This window comes from Pogoniulus pusillus, chromosome Z (genome assembly GCF_015220805.1).
Source record: "Pogoniulus pusillus isolate bPogPus1 chromosome Z, bPogPus1.pri, whole genome shotgun sequence".
Classification (NCBI taxonomy): domain Eukaryota; kingdom Metazoa; phylum Chordata; class Aves; order Piciformes; family Lybiidae; genus Pogoniulus; species Pogoniulus pusillus.
The window spans coordinates 51,741,565-51,758,246 of record NC_087309.1 but is presented as its reverse complement, the minus strand read 5'-3'; the positions used below and the strand labels follow the sequence as shown (position 1 = coordinate 51,758,246).

The window sequence follows — 16,682 nt, the reverse complement described above, 5'->3', positions numbered from 1 at the left end:
CCTTGTTTCACTGTGCTGTGCACACCGTTTCCTTCTTCAGACCTGTAGAGGCAAAAGGATGAGACAGCAGGTAGTGAAACCATCCAAGGAAAGCAGACCCTGTTCCTTTGCTCCAGAGCACTGGATGCACACTTGAGTTAAATTCTCTTCCAGGATGTATAGCAGGTCAGTGCTTAATAGACCTAAGCAAGTGAACCTTCAGGTCATATGTACAAATACTCTTGGCATACTATTTAATAGCTGGGCAGCAGTCAGCAACACTGCAAGGTCAGAGAGGTGCTAAGCCAACACTGAAAAATCAGTAGGGTTTTTTTTGTTTGCGTTGTTTTGAAAGGCAAAAAAACAAAACCCACAAAGCAAAACGTGCCAAGTTTAAAAGATCAAAGACTTTGGCTATAACTGTGCATTATAAAGAACAAGTGGAATGCTTTAAACACAGCCAGCAATTTTTTTCCTTGAGAATAATTAGCAAGTGTTTGAGATGTCTAATTCCACTTCCAAGTCACATCTGGCACCAGCTGAAATTTACTACAAGCACCAACAAACTTGCATTTCCTGTTCTTACATGTTTTGAGGCTCTCATGCTTTTAACTGTTGAGCTTTTGAGATAGACACCACAGTAACAGCAGCAGAACAGAACAAAGGGAAGGGAAGCCCAACTGAAGCAGAAGCTTAAAACTAAGCAGTAACTGTGTGTTGCCAATGTGCTTTTAAGAGTACACTAAAAGGACAGTATCAGGCATTCGAGGCTGGAGAGAGAGGAGAAGAAACACTTGAAATAAATGATCCACACAGAGAAAATCTCTAATAATTTATTGACCTTCAGTTTCACATTGTGAAAAAAAAAAAAAAAAGTTTTACAAAACCTTAAAGTAGCAAACAGAAAGACACAATGTAGACAACTTTATTTTTTCACTTGCACAGTTTTCTTCTAGCACATGAACCAAATCTTCAGTAGCCAGGAAAGGGAACATTACTTTCCTCTAACCATTATTTCTCCAACAGGTGTCCAGACCTAGAGAAAAGGGGCTGCACAATTATGCCAAAAAGAGGAAGGCTGTCTTTTATTACATGTTTCTACAGTAAGCAGTCTGTAAAATAAGAGGAAGCTTCCCATCTTATGCCTGTGTTTTTGTGTGCACTCCACTGTGAACTGCATTTGCTTCAAAGTGTGAGGTGTTTTTCAGGCTGACATGGTCAAGCAGCTAGCCAGGACTCCCACATCAATTCATAGAGCAAGAAACTAGTATATTCCCTGCAGAGCCAGAGGCCCATCCTGACTTCAGCTTCCTTCAGACTACACACAGGAATTAACTGAGGACTTGAAAGCAGACCACAACTTTGGAAACAGCTGCAGAAAATCCACCCTACTTTTGGAAGTTGCATGGTGCTACAAAACAGATTTCAAAAGCTAAGTAGTTAGATGTAGTGCAGCTTCACATCTGGACTCCAATTAACTTCATGGAAAATACTGGTCTCAAACTTACATGGCCCTTATTCAAACAAGGGAGCCTCGGGGACCCAGTCCCTCGTAGCTCCTGCAGTCGCTAGTGCCTGGGAGAGGACAGGCAAAGCACAGGAAGTCTGATTTTACAGCTGCCCTTCCACTCCTTGGAGTGAGCCACAAGATGAAAGACTACAGCAGTTCAAGGCTGTTTGATTCAATGGAGCAACATGTGCAAGTACAGGGATACAGAAAGGAGAACTACCCTAATTCTACTGCTTAAAAGCCATCTAAGAGGAAAGGACTAACGCTGGGGAAGGAGGTGGTGGGGGAGGGAGGGTAGCAGGTTTAAACACTTTTTAAATTATCATTTCAAGAAATTGGTTTAACCAGAGGAACTGTAACTGTTCACATCTAGCTAGCTACGCCTCACCCTTCTGAAAACTGCTAATGCCTTTTCTAATTAACTGATGTTCTCTGCATTCAAAGAACTCCACATATTCTTTTTCTTTAAATGTAAAGGTCTACTCCAAACAGCAATTCAAACATAAGGCAGCACAGAGAAACTTCCAGTGACCAGTGTATACACTTCCAGATGACAGGACTTCCACAAATACAGCCACATCACTGTCACACAAAGGCAAGCATCACCAAGGTGACTACTTTGTTTTTCGCATGCACACATGCAGCTGTGCAATACACACCAACCATGTTGCTGAATGTGCCAGTGAAGTTGGTCTCTAGAAACACTTAGGAAAAAACACAACACAATACATGCTTCATCAAAGGATCTGGCAAAGACAGCATCTGTGAAACACAAGCTTCTGAAATCCAGAAGAAAGAGTAGCTTCATCTCTGCCTCAAGACCAGACCGAAAGAAACAACCTTTAAAAAAAAAGTTACTCAGGATTGTATCTAACACTTCTGAGCAACCAAGTGTTTAAAAACACACCTGGCTAAGTAAAATAAAAGGGAGTCAAGCTTCAGGGCTGTTTTGAAGATTAAGAGGTCTGAAAATGACTTTCTATCCCCATAAGAAAACAAAAAGGCAGCAGAGTTTGAGGGCTATTTTTAAGATTAAGAGGTTTGAATTAGTTTTCTATCCCCATAATAATTTTGCTGGAGCACTTGAATCTTTGACACCTGAAATCCAGATAGATGAAGCAATCCAGTCAGTGCAAAATTGCTGCTCTTCTTTTTTTCTTTTCCTTATTTTTAAGACTTCATCACTAACCTATCTTGAGGGTTTGTTTTTTTTTTGTTTGTTTGCTTTTATTCTTGAATGATCATATTCCACTCATCCAGGTCAATGCGGCTATATTGTAGGTACTCCTCCTACAACTCAATAAATAAATAAATAACTTTGGACAATGACTTCATCTGGGCTGGGTATCCAGAAGCTCTTCCACAGTATTTGCATTGTAATCAGGAAGCTGCACAAAGAGAGCACTGCAAGAGTTTTCGGCTATTTCCAAATTAGAAACTGAAAGGCATGACCAACAAATGAAATGTAGCAAGGACACCATCTATAAGACATGCCACGAGCAACCTGGGGAGCTGGTGGCCTAAGAAAGTGACATCCATGGTTTCTTCCTTTAGTACTTAAGTAACTTAAGATCCTGTCGTGTAATCCTTCCATTTCTGACCAGAAAATCACCTCTCCTTTCCACCTCTGTTAGCCAACAGTTTTCCTTCTTTGTGCAGCAGAGCAAGTCAGCAATCACAGAATGTGCAAAACACACAATTCACACAGGCCCTTGCAACATGACAATTGCAGGCATTGTTTCAGCATGCAAGCACAGAACAATAAATAACCATATCTACAAGTAACATAACAGGAATGGGACAGTTTGAATTACTTCTAAACACAGGGAGGAAAAGGAACAAGGAGCATTTGCAGGATATCATTTTCATTCCCCACTGTTGCAAAAACATTTCACCACTGGGCTGTTCCTTACCGAGTGGAAAGTCACTTACTGCACACAGGACAAGTCAGTGTGGGACGTAAGAGATGCGGTAGACACTGCTCACAGACAAGCAAGATCCACACAGCAGAGTTCAGCAACATACTGCTGTATCTTCATTCACAGCAGCATCTCGCCACTTCAGACCCAGCCTGCTTCCCCTGCAGCTGGCGCTGGCACTTCAAGCCACCACAAAGAGAGATGACAACCATTTCAAATCTCACATATGAACATGGAAATAGAGTGCTGCAAGCTCTCACAGCTCAGAGTTGTCTCCTCTTTTTCTTCTTTGAAGGACTGATTAATATTGGCGTTAATCCACAACTATTAGCACAAGGACCAGATCCTTGGCTCATCCATTCATATTTAAACCATGCGCTGAAGTACTGAAGACAGGTTTTCTCCTCCCACTCCTTCATGTCTAGGTATATAATTTACAAGGTGCAGATGATTTTCTTCAAATGCAAGATATCAGATGATTTTTCTTCATTAAAACCGTTTCTCCAGAACTGAGGTTCCAATTCTCTTCTCCAAATACAGGAGGAAACTGAAAGCATGGGAAGGGGCTGGGGGAGGGAGAAGAGAAAAAAGGCTTAGAGGGTTTTGTTGAGACAATGTACCATAAGGTTTTCATTAGATGTTGAAGAAAATCTAACACCTAGGATTAGGATACACCCCTCCACCTCAGTATGCCTCTGTGATACCCAACTCATAAACCAGCCAAGAACATAAGTATTTAGGGTCAGATTGTGCCTCTATTACTCTACTGGCCTTGCTCTGCAAACCATTCCACTGGCATCAGAAAGTTTTAATTTACTTGCAATAAACTTGGTCATTTGACACCTAAATCAAGTTGGCCTGACACAGTTCACTGTGATGGGTTCTGAACACTGCATGCTTCAACACTCCTATGTTCCCTCAAAAAATCTTACAGGTTTGCAGATTTGTTAACGCAAACACAACCTTGTGCAACTTCTTTTCCGCAAGAGCTCACCTAAACACCTAGTGTAAAAGAGTTTTTTTCTAACCCTGGGCCAAAAAATCCTGTTTGTTGTAAAGCAGAAGGGGCAGTGAATACCCCAATGCCTCTCTGACCACAAAGAATTCTGAATTTCTTTTATTCACAATATAGAAAGGAACATATAATCCCTCTACTTAAAAGATACCTACTATTCATTAAAGCAGAAGTCTGTCTCATTTCCTTTCACACATGCATCATGCATCAGTAATTCCTTCCTAGAGTCCTTTATATAAATTGGTTATTCAGTGAGAAATTCAGCCTTTGGATACTGAGATTGTGCTCTGCTTTATCACCATGAAGCTGTATTCAAATGTCACCTTCCCACCCAGCTTCAGTTCATCACAGTCATTACTGATAGCACTGCTAGAATTTTAGGAGACAAATCCTACATCACTACAATGCAAAGGAGCTCAAAGACTTCGATTCATTTGAACATACCAGCTCTCTCTCAAGCTGTGATGTCTAAGAACAAAAGTGAATGCTTAAGGAAACACCACAGCCTACATAACCGACCCCTAGAGCATCAAACTCTTCACTCCTGTGGGCCTGAAACACACCATCTTCACTATGCCTAATAAAAAGTTGCACACTGTTCTCCTCACTGCAAGACACTATCAACACTGAAGACAAAACATGATCCTTGTCATGCCATGAAATTTAAAGAACTATAAACAATTCTGAAATGGAGTGGGGAGGGGAATTCCCAATTTACTCAAAAGCCCCAAGGTTGAGGAACGAGACAATGCAGACTGAAGTCGCCTAACAGCTGTCAGACTGGGACCACACAGTACCAGGAAAATATAGAGTAATCAGAAGAAATTTCCTTTTGGTCCTTCCCACCCACTGATGAAGCAGCAGGAGTTAAAAACCTACTCGCTGGATGAACACACAGCATTGGAAAGATTTCAGTATAGAGCTGCATTCATTTATCTTGTGTGTTACTCAAACCAGTTGTCTTGTGTGTTAATGAAGCTAAAATAATGGCTTTTAACAAGATTGCTGCACAAAGAAAGGCATTTTGCAGAGTTAAATCCTGAGGACATATTTTCAATATGAACACTCCTCATATACCGTAAACTTCAGAATAATTCAGTCAGTCTCAGAAGAATAAGTCAATATTATTCTTGGCACACACCCGATACTGGGCATTGAATACTGTGCTCTGATAATACTGAGAACCGCTGAAAGTCAGTAATAATAGAAAATAACTGAAGACGTCAAGATATTGTTCCCAGATAGTGAGGAAATACCCACACACAATTCAGGGCTTCAGCTCCCTGGCTGTTAAGGGAGCAACTACTCACAGAACTCATGATCTGGTAAGTCTCAAGGATTTATCCCACTGTCCCAAAAGTTAAGTCTGTGGAAACAGTGCATGGAAAGGAGAGGGCAGTGTCTTCAAGATGAACAATCAACTGAGACAAGAGAAGGAGCCAGCACAAGACAGCCTGATTTCACACTAGATTTCTACACTGACCTGCTGCTCTGCACAGGACCAGCCTTGCATTCTTTACTCAAAGCTCTCGGTCAGCTGAAGGACAAATACAAGGTAAATACTCAGTCTACCAACAGAAAGGAATTTCATGGCTATCCTACATTTCTAGGTGTATATTTCTACCTACACTGCTTCAAAGACATTCAGGTTTTGTATTTACTACAAAGGTCAGACAACTATCTCTGGCTGCAAAAGAAACCAGGGGGAGGGGGAAAAAAAAGAAAACCAAAACCACAAACCAAAAGACTCTGTCTCAAACAGAACCACCTTGGGAAGTCTTTATACACAAGCTGTTCTTCCTATTTTCTGGAGAGTCTCCAACAGTTTGGACCTCCAGATGATTTAGATGCACAAATGCAGAGCCAGGTTTTGCTACTGCAACTTGACTGCCCTCATCGCTGTGCTATACACTGTTCAAATCCAAAAAAGAAATTATCACTTACAGAGCATAGACTACTGAGCATTGAGGATGCCTCTGTATTTGTTTTGTTGCCTGCTATTGATTGTAATGCTGTACTAAAGAGGGGAATGAAGGAAAAGAACACCAAATGCTAAGGGGAATCTGTCAAATTTATTGCAAAATACACAGAGTGACAGTTCTGGGAAAAGTCAGTGACTTATTTTAAGTGATGGAACTCTAGAAAATGCAGTAATAAGGGAAAAATAGCAGTAATTGAAGCAACCGTGAGTAGTTAGCATGAAAAAAAATCAGACTTGAAAAATACTGACAATATGAGTAGGTGCTCAGTTTTTTTTTAGCTTGGGATTGGTTTTGGTTGGGTTTTGTGGTGTTTTGGGTTTTTTTAATTTAATTTTTTTCAAGAACCACATCTCTCCTCCTAAAAGCCAGAAATTTATAACAACAGAAAAAAAGGAAGGCCAAATTCAGACTTGCTTGTAAGAAGGTAACAATGCTGAAGTTGCATCTGCCTATTACGTGTAATTAAATTGTTTTGGAACAGTATGTGCTATAGACTGATAATTATTTCAGACAGCAGTATTAATTATATGCCTCCCTGACACCTAGTCCAACATATATGACCATAACTACTTTGAAAAAGTCTGTACTGCAGAAGTGTATCAATGGAGCAAATGTAACCTTAACCCATGCAGGTGCAACCACATGGTCTTGGCAAGATGGAAAACCAAGCATTAAGTGCCTGTAAAACAACTTTCTTAATACAGCATCTTTCCCCAAAGGCTGCTTCCATGCAGAAAATGTGATGTCTGCCCAGAAATTCAAGTGAATTCCCTACCAGGCTTCAGATCAGAATTTGCAGTATCTTCTTTGGGCACTGTTGCTGGGTATACAGTGACCTAGCCCTTCTCACCAGGAAAACAGCATGAAACCCTTGTTCAGCACGTGTTAGTACTTAAAAGCAGAGCAGGATTCAATTTCCAGATTACCTGCATTTCCTCACAAGCAGAAAATACTGTTTTCACTCACTCCTTTACATTTAAGTCATGCAGAAAAAGACTCTATTAAAAAGAAGTGGGTGCAAGATACACAGCAGAATACCCCCAGCATCTGGTTTTGTCACAAATGTGGTGCCTGCCTTACAACAGCCTGTGAATGTACATCTCAGTTGCTCCAGTTGCAATATTAGATTGAAAACATTCATCCTCTTCAGAGCTGCTGCTGAAAAGCATTACTACAATGGAATTAAAAAATGCTACATCTTACCTGATAATTTATAATTGCAACATACACACAATTATGAGGGGAGGTGCTTCCATGTGCTGACAAACGCTGTGGGAATTAATGAATAGGGCACAGTTGTTATGCTGTTCCATACATCTAACGTGGGGTCGTAGCAGTCCAACGTTTTGCACCTTTGAATGCCAAAGTAGCCTCCAACCACATACAGTTTGTTTCCAGATGCCACTGCATGGCAGCTCATCCGTTTAGCTGTCACGTCTCCCACCTTAGTCCACTGGTATGCCTCACTGTTGAATTTATAAGCAGAGCATGCAGAGAATTCTGTATCTCCACCCATAATAAAAATCTGGTTACCCAGAACAGCTGCAGCTGTGTAGCGCCAGGGCTGGGGGCAGGTGGCCGGTACTGTCCATCTGTTTTCACACTGGTCATAGCACTGAACTTTGGGCAGCTTATCATGGCTAACGCTGGTACCACCGAAAGCAAACAACTTAAGCTTTGCGCTGACTACTGCTGCATTGCTTACTCCCTCTCGCAGCGGGGCAACCATTGTCCATTTGTTGGTCATGGGGTCATACTGCTCTACCTGCTTTAAGGATACTGAAGGAGAAGCTGGAAGGCAACCAGTTGCTGCAGTGTGCCCTCCTACTACATACAAACAGTGCTTCAGTTCAGCAGAGCCATGTCCAAACCTAGCTACCAGCATGGGAGCAGCCTTCGACCACTCCTCATGAAGGGTGTCATACACCCACACATCTTTAGAGACTCCGTTTTCTGACCCTCGTCCCCCAGTGATATATACTTTGCAGCCTATGGCACAAGCACTGAACTCTTTCCGTGGGCTTGGTATGTCAGCCTTTGGAATGATCTCCTTTGCCTTTTGGTCCACCAAGTACAGCTTGTCACACATAAAGGTCTGACCGCCCAAAAGAAAAAGTGAATGACCAGTTTTACGAGGTCTGGCGCACAAACTAGTGACCACTCCATCATTCTGTAAGATTTTTAACTTGCATATTATTGATTCTTCTAAAATCTCTTTGCTTTTTCTTTGCTTGGTGATGAGCTCTTCTGTGGCCACATTCTGCATAAGGTATAGGGCTGGCAAGAGGGCCAGCCTCACTGTCTGCAATAGCTCAGGCAGGTAACAGTGACGCTTACTCAAGTTATAGTTGACCCAGTTGATAGCTGATTCATATACCAGTCTCTCATCCTCAGTTTCTAGTTCTTCACTGGAAAGGAGCTGCACTACCATGTCTTTTGGCAGCTGGAGGAAGTCTTCGCTTTTACTGATACTCTGAAAGTTGCTAAGGCACATCCTCCAAGATAGCTCGTACAGCTTGGTGCACTGGTGAGCATCTGACAGCAGCAGCATACCAAGACAGTTGGTGGGATGAAGGTTTTTCTCCAAAAATTCTGCACAGGCATCCCGAATGTCCTGAAACTCCAGCATGTCACCAGCCTCCAACAGCGATTCTGCATTCTCCTCATTGATGATAACTCTCGAGGAATATGCATAGTCCAGAAGGAGCTCCAAGACTTCTGGATGAATTGAGTTATGAAAGTTGACTTCACTGTCTTGGCTCTCTTTCAGTCCTCCGCTGAACATTGCTTCAAAATAGCGGCTACAGGCAGCCAGAACGGCTCTGTGGCAGGGGAATGACCTGTTCCCGGCATGGAGAAGCACATCTGTAAAGAGACGCTGCTGTCGCAGAAGGTTCAGATGTGTAAGGACACTATCAGCATAGGATGACTTGTGGAACAAGTATATGTTTATGGAGCCAGTACTGGCTCTGGATTTGCGATTTTCATGCATGGTGACTGACATTTTCTTTCACACCTATAAACAAAGGGGAAAAAAATTAAATGTAAAAATAATAATGAATTTAACTATCAAAAAGTGTATCTATCACTCACTGTAAGATAAGGAAAATAATCCTTAATTTATGAGCAAACAGAGAATCGCATCTGATTCGGTGTGCATTTAGGTTTTTTGTAAGATGAGTTTCATAAATGACATACTCTAAATTTGTTGCCCAAGAGCAGGTTTATCTTGGGAAACCTGATCTCCAACTTTCATAGCAATATAGTAAGCAAGTAAGTCAGACAAGAAAGGAAAGGAACCACGACTGATTTTCTCACCCTTCCCCAACCTAGACCAGCTGATTCATTACATACATATACACGCACCTGCTTGAAACATTCTCATGTACTGAATCATAGCAGGAAGAGCTGCCAGACAGAATACCTAAGGAATGTCAAAAGCTGCACAGTGAACAAAAACTTACTAATCCCATTAGGAAGCTTCCCTTTGGTATAATGATTCCATCAGCAACAGTATAGAATGGGGGGGAAAAAGCATTTCAAAATAAAAATCTAATAATGATTGTAAATTTTGTCCTGCCAAACCGCAAATAAAAAAAGATGAGTGAATTTAGGGATTACGTCTTGAGCTCCACCAGCCGCTGCCTGCTACAGTGATATAGCCTATACACAGGTAATCAGTGCAAAAACTTATTACCAGCTGAAGTCACTGAGGCATTGACTCTGAAGCTACCTAGAGAGTCAAGTACTCAAGAGGACAGGCCATCAGTTCATTTTGAGCTTTCAAAGACATATGAAAACAGAAGACATATCCTATCCTGCTCTGTTCCTAAAAATCATCAGAGCTGTTCAGTCCCTGAAGGTGAATGCTACTGATACTTGCCACAATATGCAGGGTAATAAATTACAGCAGCAAGTTCCCTATTTAAGTAAAAGTCAAGGCAAAACAGTATACAGAGAAAAGGAAGAATGCTGGCAGCCATGTAAAATTAACGCCCAAAAAGTCACAGTGCAAGGAATAGGAAATGAAGCATATAGAGCCCAGTGCAAACTGTAGCTCACTGTGGACCACTACTGTAACAATCACTTCTCTCTCTGCAAGATGCAGAGATGGAGCCATGTGTAGATGTCTTTAATGTGAATATACTTCCCTCTCTTATGGAACTGATAATTTTCATATTCCTGAGCATACATAAGCAGTACAGAATTGTAAAACTCTATTTCCGTATTTCATGCTTTGGGTAACACAAGCCCAAAAAGTGAAGTCTAATAAATACATATTTTTTTAGATTCGTATGACCAGAACCTCGAACAAAATCAAAACCACATGGTAAACTTAAGCAGTGGACTCCATTTCAGAGCAAGCCTTGTATATGGATTCTGTAACACCTGCAGATTAACTGCTGCATTGCCCGTACCATCCTCCTTGCTAAATGTGCTGGTGTACAGAATAAACAATTCATCCCATTCAACAGCAAGTTTGTGACACACCTTGCCTGTCAGACAGAAAAAAACCCTAAACAACCACACACGCAACAAAAAACCTCAATCAAGCAAGCAAACAAACAAATAAACCATCATCACTTAAGGAGTGAAGAGACACTTTACCATAAAACTGTATTGGCCAATTTCCTTTAATCTGAAATACAGCTTCCCTGATGAAGCTTATCCAGGACTGAAGCACAAGCAACATAGTCCGATCTACAGTGTGCAATCCAAAATCCGTCATAACAGAGAGAAATCCTTCCCATCTGAGTTATGAGGCAGAGCACCTGTTTTATTCTACCATGCAAAAGTTTAGGGAGATATTTTACCAATGCTCCCTGGACTAAGCTATTAAATGTGGTAATACAAAACGTAGAATAATTTAAGGAGGCTGATACACCATGACAACACAAATCCTTTTATGAGAAAAAGTGAATTACCGTTAATGCAATTGTATTGTCTGGCAAATAAAGACTCGGATGGCATTCAACGATCCTGAACACTAATCTCAGACTAAAATCACCCACTTAATCTATAGCTGAAAAAAAACTGCACTGATCAAACACAGGTTGAAGCCTCCTGGACCTGAAGGATTATAGAAAGCAACATGGTTTGAAATACTAGTACACAAATAGCTTGGAGACACAGACAGGAAGGTGAACCCTTTAGTAGGAAAGAACCATCTGCAATTTTTTCCACTCTTCCAGGCACTTTGCCATTGTAAATGCTGTTATGATTCAGGGCAAAACAATCTCTACAGATCAGGTTTCCTCACACCGACGACCTACACCTGCAAAGTTCTCTTTACAGGAGCTAAACATCCACTCATAGGAGATAACAGTCATTAGGATTTAAAGGTGCTCATAGCCCTCCTGCTCTCTATCCCAATTAAGTGAATCTGTAGACTAGCAACAGTCTAGGCTTGTCAAAACCTCTACAGAACAAACGGTTCCTCTCCTTTCCTCCTACATATTTGGAGTATATATTTCAGAGCACACCAAAAACTATCCCACACACAGGGTTCAGAAGGAGAGCAGGTAGAGTTCACATCAGAGGCTGCAAGCTCAGATTCTTTCAGTGGGCTCTATACTCCTATAAGTACCACTTGCTTAGCATCATTCAGAATGAGACCATAACCACAGCAACCCACTTTGCAGTTATGCATACATTAGAGGCTAGTGGGCTACAGACCATATGCAGAAGGGATGAACAGATCACTGCCTTTCCCAAGCCCACCCAGAGACACAGTAACAACACTGCTGCAAAAATAAATAGGTACTCAGTAAGGCACTTGCCATTTTAACCCAGTACAACAGAAGATTTGGTCTATTCCAGCGAGCAATGCAATTTCCAACGAAGCATTTACGGATTTCATGTATCCTGGTCTTTAACTGTTCCAGTAGCATTGTCTTTATCATTACAATGTCATCTATTGAGAAGAATTCAAAGCATGCTTACTTGCATTTAAGATAAGCTAACATATTTCCCCAAAGAGAACAAAGATACGTATCTATACATATCTTTTTCCTCCAGTGGGGCTGCTGAGTTCACACAGGGACCAGCCAAACAAACGGGCACCCTTATAAACAACTATCATAACTTACTACACAGCGCTTCTGTGAATACGACCTTATGATGTTTCTGACAAATAGCTCAGAACAGAACCTTACAATGTTAAGATGTATAAATGACATGTCTGGTTCCTCTGTTTGGTTTTGGAAATTATGCATGCCTCAAATACTTCAGTACAGGTAATTTACAGTGAATAAATGCTGACCTTGAATTAGGAGTTGAATCCCTTCATATACTTTTTCCTTAGGAAAAAAAATATATTTTAATGCAAAAGACAAGAAGTGGTCATAAAATGCAGATGCAGATTTTATCCACGAAGAGAGGTTGAACCAAGGCTTTGCTTTATAATTAGACTTCAACAGGCTACTTGTCACAGCAGCCCAATAGTAAACACTGCTTTAAAACTAAATAGACTCCCTGCCTTACTTCTTAATAGCTCCGCAGCCTAATTCAAAAGCAAAATTAAGTATTTTCAAATTAGCAACACATTCTGATGTAGAGTCATTTTAATACGACAGTAATTACATGGTGGTGAAGCAGAGGAAACGTCCCATCCATTTATCTAACGTGCCTTTCAATCGCTAAATTTACAGCGATACTACCCTTTCTCTGAGCCAAACCGTGATCCTATCTAAAGTCCCTCAGCACATACTCAGTGGATTCCTAGGACCTGTAGAGAGATGGCAGAACACGCTGCTCCGGCTAGGAACGAACCACTGCTCGCCACATGCAGACAAAGAAACCCAACTGAAAACTCCGCTCTGTTCACTCTATCCTAACGCCTAAAAAAAACCCCCATTTCTGAAAAGGAACTTGCTGGGTTTCTTCTCAGCTTGATAAAGCAATAATATTACGCCAAAACGCATTTAATTTCCTTTGTAGAGTAATAACCACGTGCAGAAGTTTCCGTACCATCGCAGGGAGAACAGCGTCACCGCCAGCTTCAGGAGCAGCGAGGCGCCCGCTCCCTTCCCTGTCCTCGGTCTGACGCCCGCCGAGGGATGCTGCGGGCCCCCCTGAAGAAGCTGCAGCCCCTTGGGGAGGCTAGCAGACGTCCTGAAAGGCACTAGTACTTCCAAGAGGCAGCTACATAACGGAGACAACAGCTACCGCGATTGCCTACGGTGCTCCCGCTGCCGGCTCTACGGGCAGAGAGCTGAGCTCCCGCTGTGCCGGGGACCAGTAAGGCAGCCCGGCGCCAGCCGGAGCGGCACCACGATACCCCTCGGGCGCAGATCTGGCCACGCTGCCAACAGCGCAGACCCAAGCAGAGCCTGCTTCAGCATGCGGTACCTCGGCTACTAGCTCTGCCGTTGCCGCCCACCTCCCCGCAGCGCACGCTGCAAGACCGCCGCCCACCCCTTCGCTGTCCCGCACTGCCCGCCCGCTCCCGTCTACCGCGGTCAGCGGCGCAACAGGTCGGTGGACACCAACTTACAGCGACAGCTCCTGGGCAAGCGCGGACGTCCTGGTGCCTCCGCGGGCGGCGCAGAGCCGCGCATGGGAGGGAGCCCGGCTGCCGGCGCGGCGTGGCACAGTCCGGCGGAGGCGGCTAGGCAGCGGCACGCTGGGCGGAGGTGCTGCCGCTGGCGAGAGGCGGGCCGCGAAAGGAGGGCGGGAAGCAGGAAACAGAGACGGAAAAAATGGGAAAGCAGGAGTTCAGCTGCTGCCTGCAGCACCAGCTCTGCTCCAGCGCAGCGCAGAGAGGGAAGTATATGGGCTGAGGGGCGGGGGGAGCGTTTATGTACAGCGGGTGAGTGACAGGCGAGGGAGGGACGGGAGGAGGAGAGGGGCAGTGCACTCGCTGGAGTTGCTGTCCCGCCCGGCGGCAGCAGCGGTAAAGCTGCCCGAGCCCCGCCCCGCGGGAGCTGTGGGACAAGCTTCTCTGCCCGCCGATCGGTGCGGAGAGCCGGCTGGGAGCGCGGTCCCGCTGTGTGGGTTAGCGCTAAGCTGCGCGCTGCCGACACTGGCACCCCCGCCGTGAGGGGAGCACTGCCGCTGGAACGGCACTACGCGGGGCGAGGCCGATGTGCCCCGGAGCCTGTGCTTGACCGCCCGCAGCGCTCAGCGGCCGAGTGGGAGCGCAGACGTTAGAATAACTGTCTAGGGCAAGGGACGCGAGGGCCGCGGGCTCCGGGGCTTGCACTGTCTCTGTCCCTTGTGCCCCGGCGAATGCAGGGGAGCCGAGCTCTGCAGCGCTCCGGAGGCCGGCCCGGGCAGACCAGGGCAGGGGCCCCAGCCTTCGGTGGTCCTCGTACCGGTCTCGGTGCTGCTGCCCCTCTGGAAGAGAAGTTTTAGGCACCACGGTTTCGTTGCGCTCTCGTGCGGCCTGCACAGAGCTGCCTTTTTACAGTGGCGCGCTGGAGTGCTGTAGCCGCACAAAGCCTGGCTTTAATTACTTCCCAATTAACCAAGTATTTGGGAAACATACTTGTGCTGAGGGCTGATTTCTAAAATAAACATATTCTAGACATAGCAATGTTTACACAATGGTACTGTGCAGATCTGTGCAAGAAAAACGCAGGGTACTGTACTAAACATTGCACATGCTGCTAATTCACTGTTTGCTAATACCATTCAGACTATTAGACTAACAAGGCTTCAAGGAAGATAAGGGCAATTACTTCACTCCCACCATCAGGAAACTCCTGGTTTCATATAATAGCTGTGAGAGTTTGTTCATGCCTCATAATGAAGTGCAACCCAAATTTCTCCTTTTAAAAAGCCCCCAAAGCGATTTACTTACATGCACAAAAAGCCCTGCAAGCAAATCACACGCAGAGGGTGACTTGTATTCCTGTTGCTGGACCCTAAAGTCTGCAAGTAAGCACGCACTTAGTGTACAGCAGAACACATCTGACATTCCAGGGAGCCTAGGGGCATACACAAGCCTGGAGAGAAAGCTGAACAGGGAGCAGATGAAAGAGTTTGTTTCATAGATTATTTGTGCTTGCCATATTGTTTGATTACAACATGAAGTACTGGCAGACTGCAATGTCTAAAAATGCTGTACATCTGTATGTAATAAGGATGTTTCAAAGCTGGTTAGGTGTGAGAAGTCGTTAGATATTGTAAATTACCTTAGGCAAGGGGTGTTCATAGACACCATTCACCACTTGAGTCATTAGAGCACTTTGTGTTTGACTCTGAATGTTTAACTGTTCTTGCACATTTGATTGTCTGCATTATGAGTCTTCATTCTCTCATCATCATGTTTCCCATAAAATGCCCTGATCCTCTTTTCTCCCATTTTCCCCCAACAAAACCCACAGAGATTCCACCCAAATCCTGTCTTTTTTACAGCTAATTCCATTATGATTCCATAGTCTTGTGTCAGAAAGTCAGATTATTATGCAACTAAAACCATGGGGACGCATTACTTCATATAGTGTTAGGACAAACTTCAAACAGAATTACCACTGTGAGTTAAAAACAGACATGATAGAATAATAATCCCTAATCACTCAGCAACATCTGAATTCTAAAACTGATTTTGAGTATGGCTATGAGGAACGGTCAGCAAAAACAGGAGGTCTGTAGAAGGGACAACCCACTGGGCTTACACAGCTACCAACAGCACACACATTTGGGTAGTATGATGCATTTTAAAAGAATGAAGAAATAATCCTCTAAGAGAGGGGGACCAGATGAAGTACTGGTCTTCCTTGTCCTCCATAAAATGAAGAACCTACTAAAGTTAATCAGGGCAGAATGATTGGATGAAGGTATCCATGATCTGTGGGCAAACAACTATGCATCCAGATGGCCCCTTCCTTGTATACTTAACTTGATGCATATACACATGCTACTAGTGGAAGCAGGGAGAGAAGAGGAACAAGTAACTCCATAGCTGTCTTGAATCTAACTCGGCACCTGGAATGCTTACAAACCACAATTGCAGTTCTCATGAATGTGCTCAGAGGAGTTCCTTTTTATGTTTAGGTGATAAAGAGCATGCAAAATGTCTCTGCTCCTTTCTGCACAAGACCTAAAAGTAGGTACCTCTGACTGAGAACAGCTTGTAGCACATTCAGAGTAAGAATGCTTGCATGGCTAGCATGGAAGGGAAAAAACCCCACAACAAAACCAAAAACCAAGTGAAAACCAAATCCCAAACAACTCTCAGAAATTAGCCTTGTCCAATGCATATCTTCAGCCTAGTTTACGTTGGTCTATGAACTAAATCAGGTCACATTTAAGCACAGTTCCGGATAAGCCAG

At 43.5% G+C, this 16,682-nt stretch overlaps 1 protein-coding gene across 1 annotated transcript; it reads right to left on the bottom strand.

Annotated features, from left to right (window-relative positions):
- Window positions 1–796: 796 nt before the first annotated feature.
- On the bottom strand, window positions 797–14,137 carry ENC1 (ectodermal-neural cortex 1). Its single transcript, XM_064140195.1, has 3 exons — window positions 13,901–14,137; window positions 7,609–9,421; window positions 797–3,974 (listed from the first exon to the last, which is right to left on the bottom strand). The coding sequence occupies exon 2, from the start codon at window positions 9,407–9,409 to the stop codon at window positions 7,640–7,642; it is 1,770 nt and encodes a 589-aa protein (XP_063996265.1). The 5' UTR covers window positions 9,410–9,421; window positions 13,901–14,137; the 3' UTR covers window positions 797–3,974; window positions 7,609–7,639.
- Between the last annotated feature and the right edge of the window lie 2,545 nt (window positions 14,138–16,682).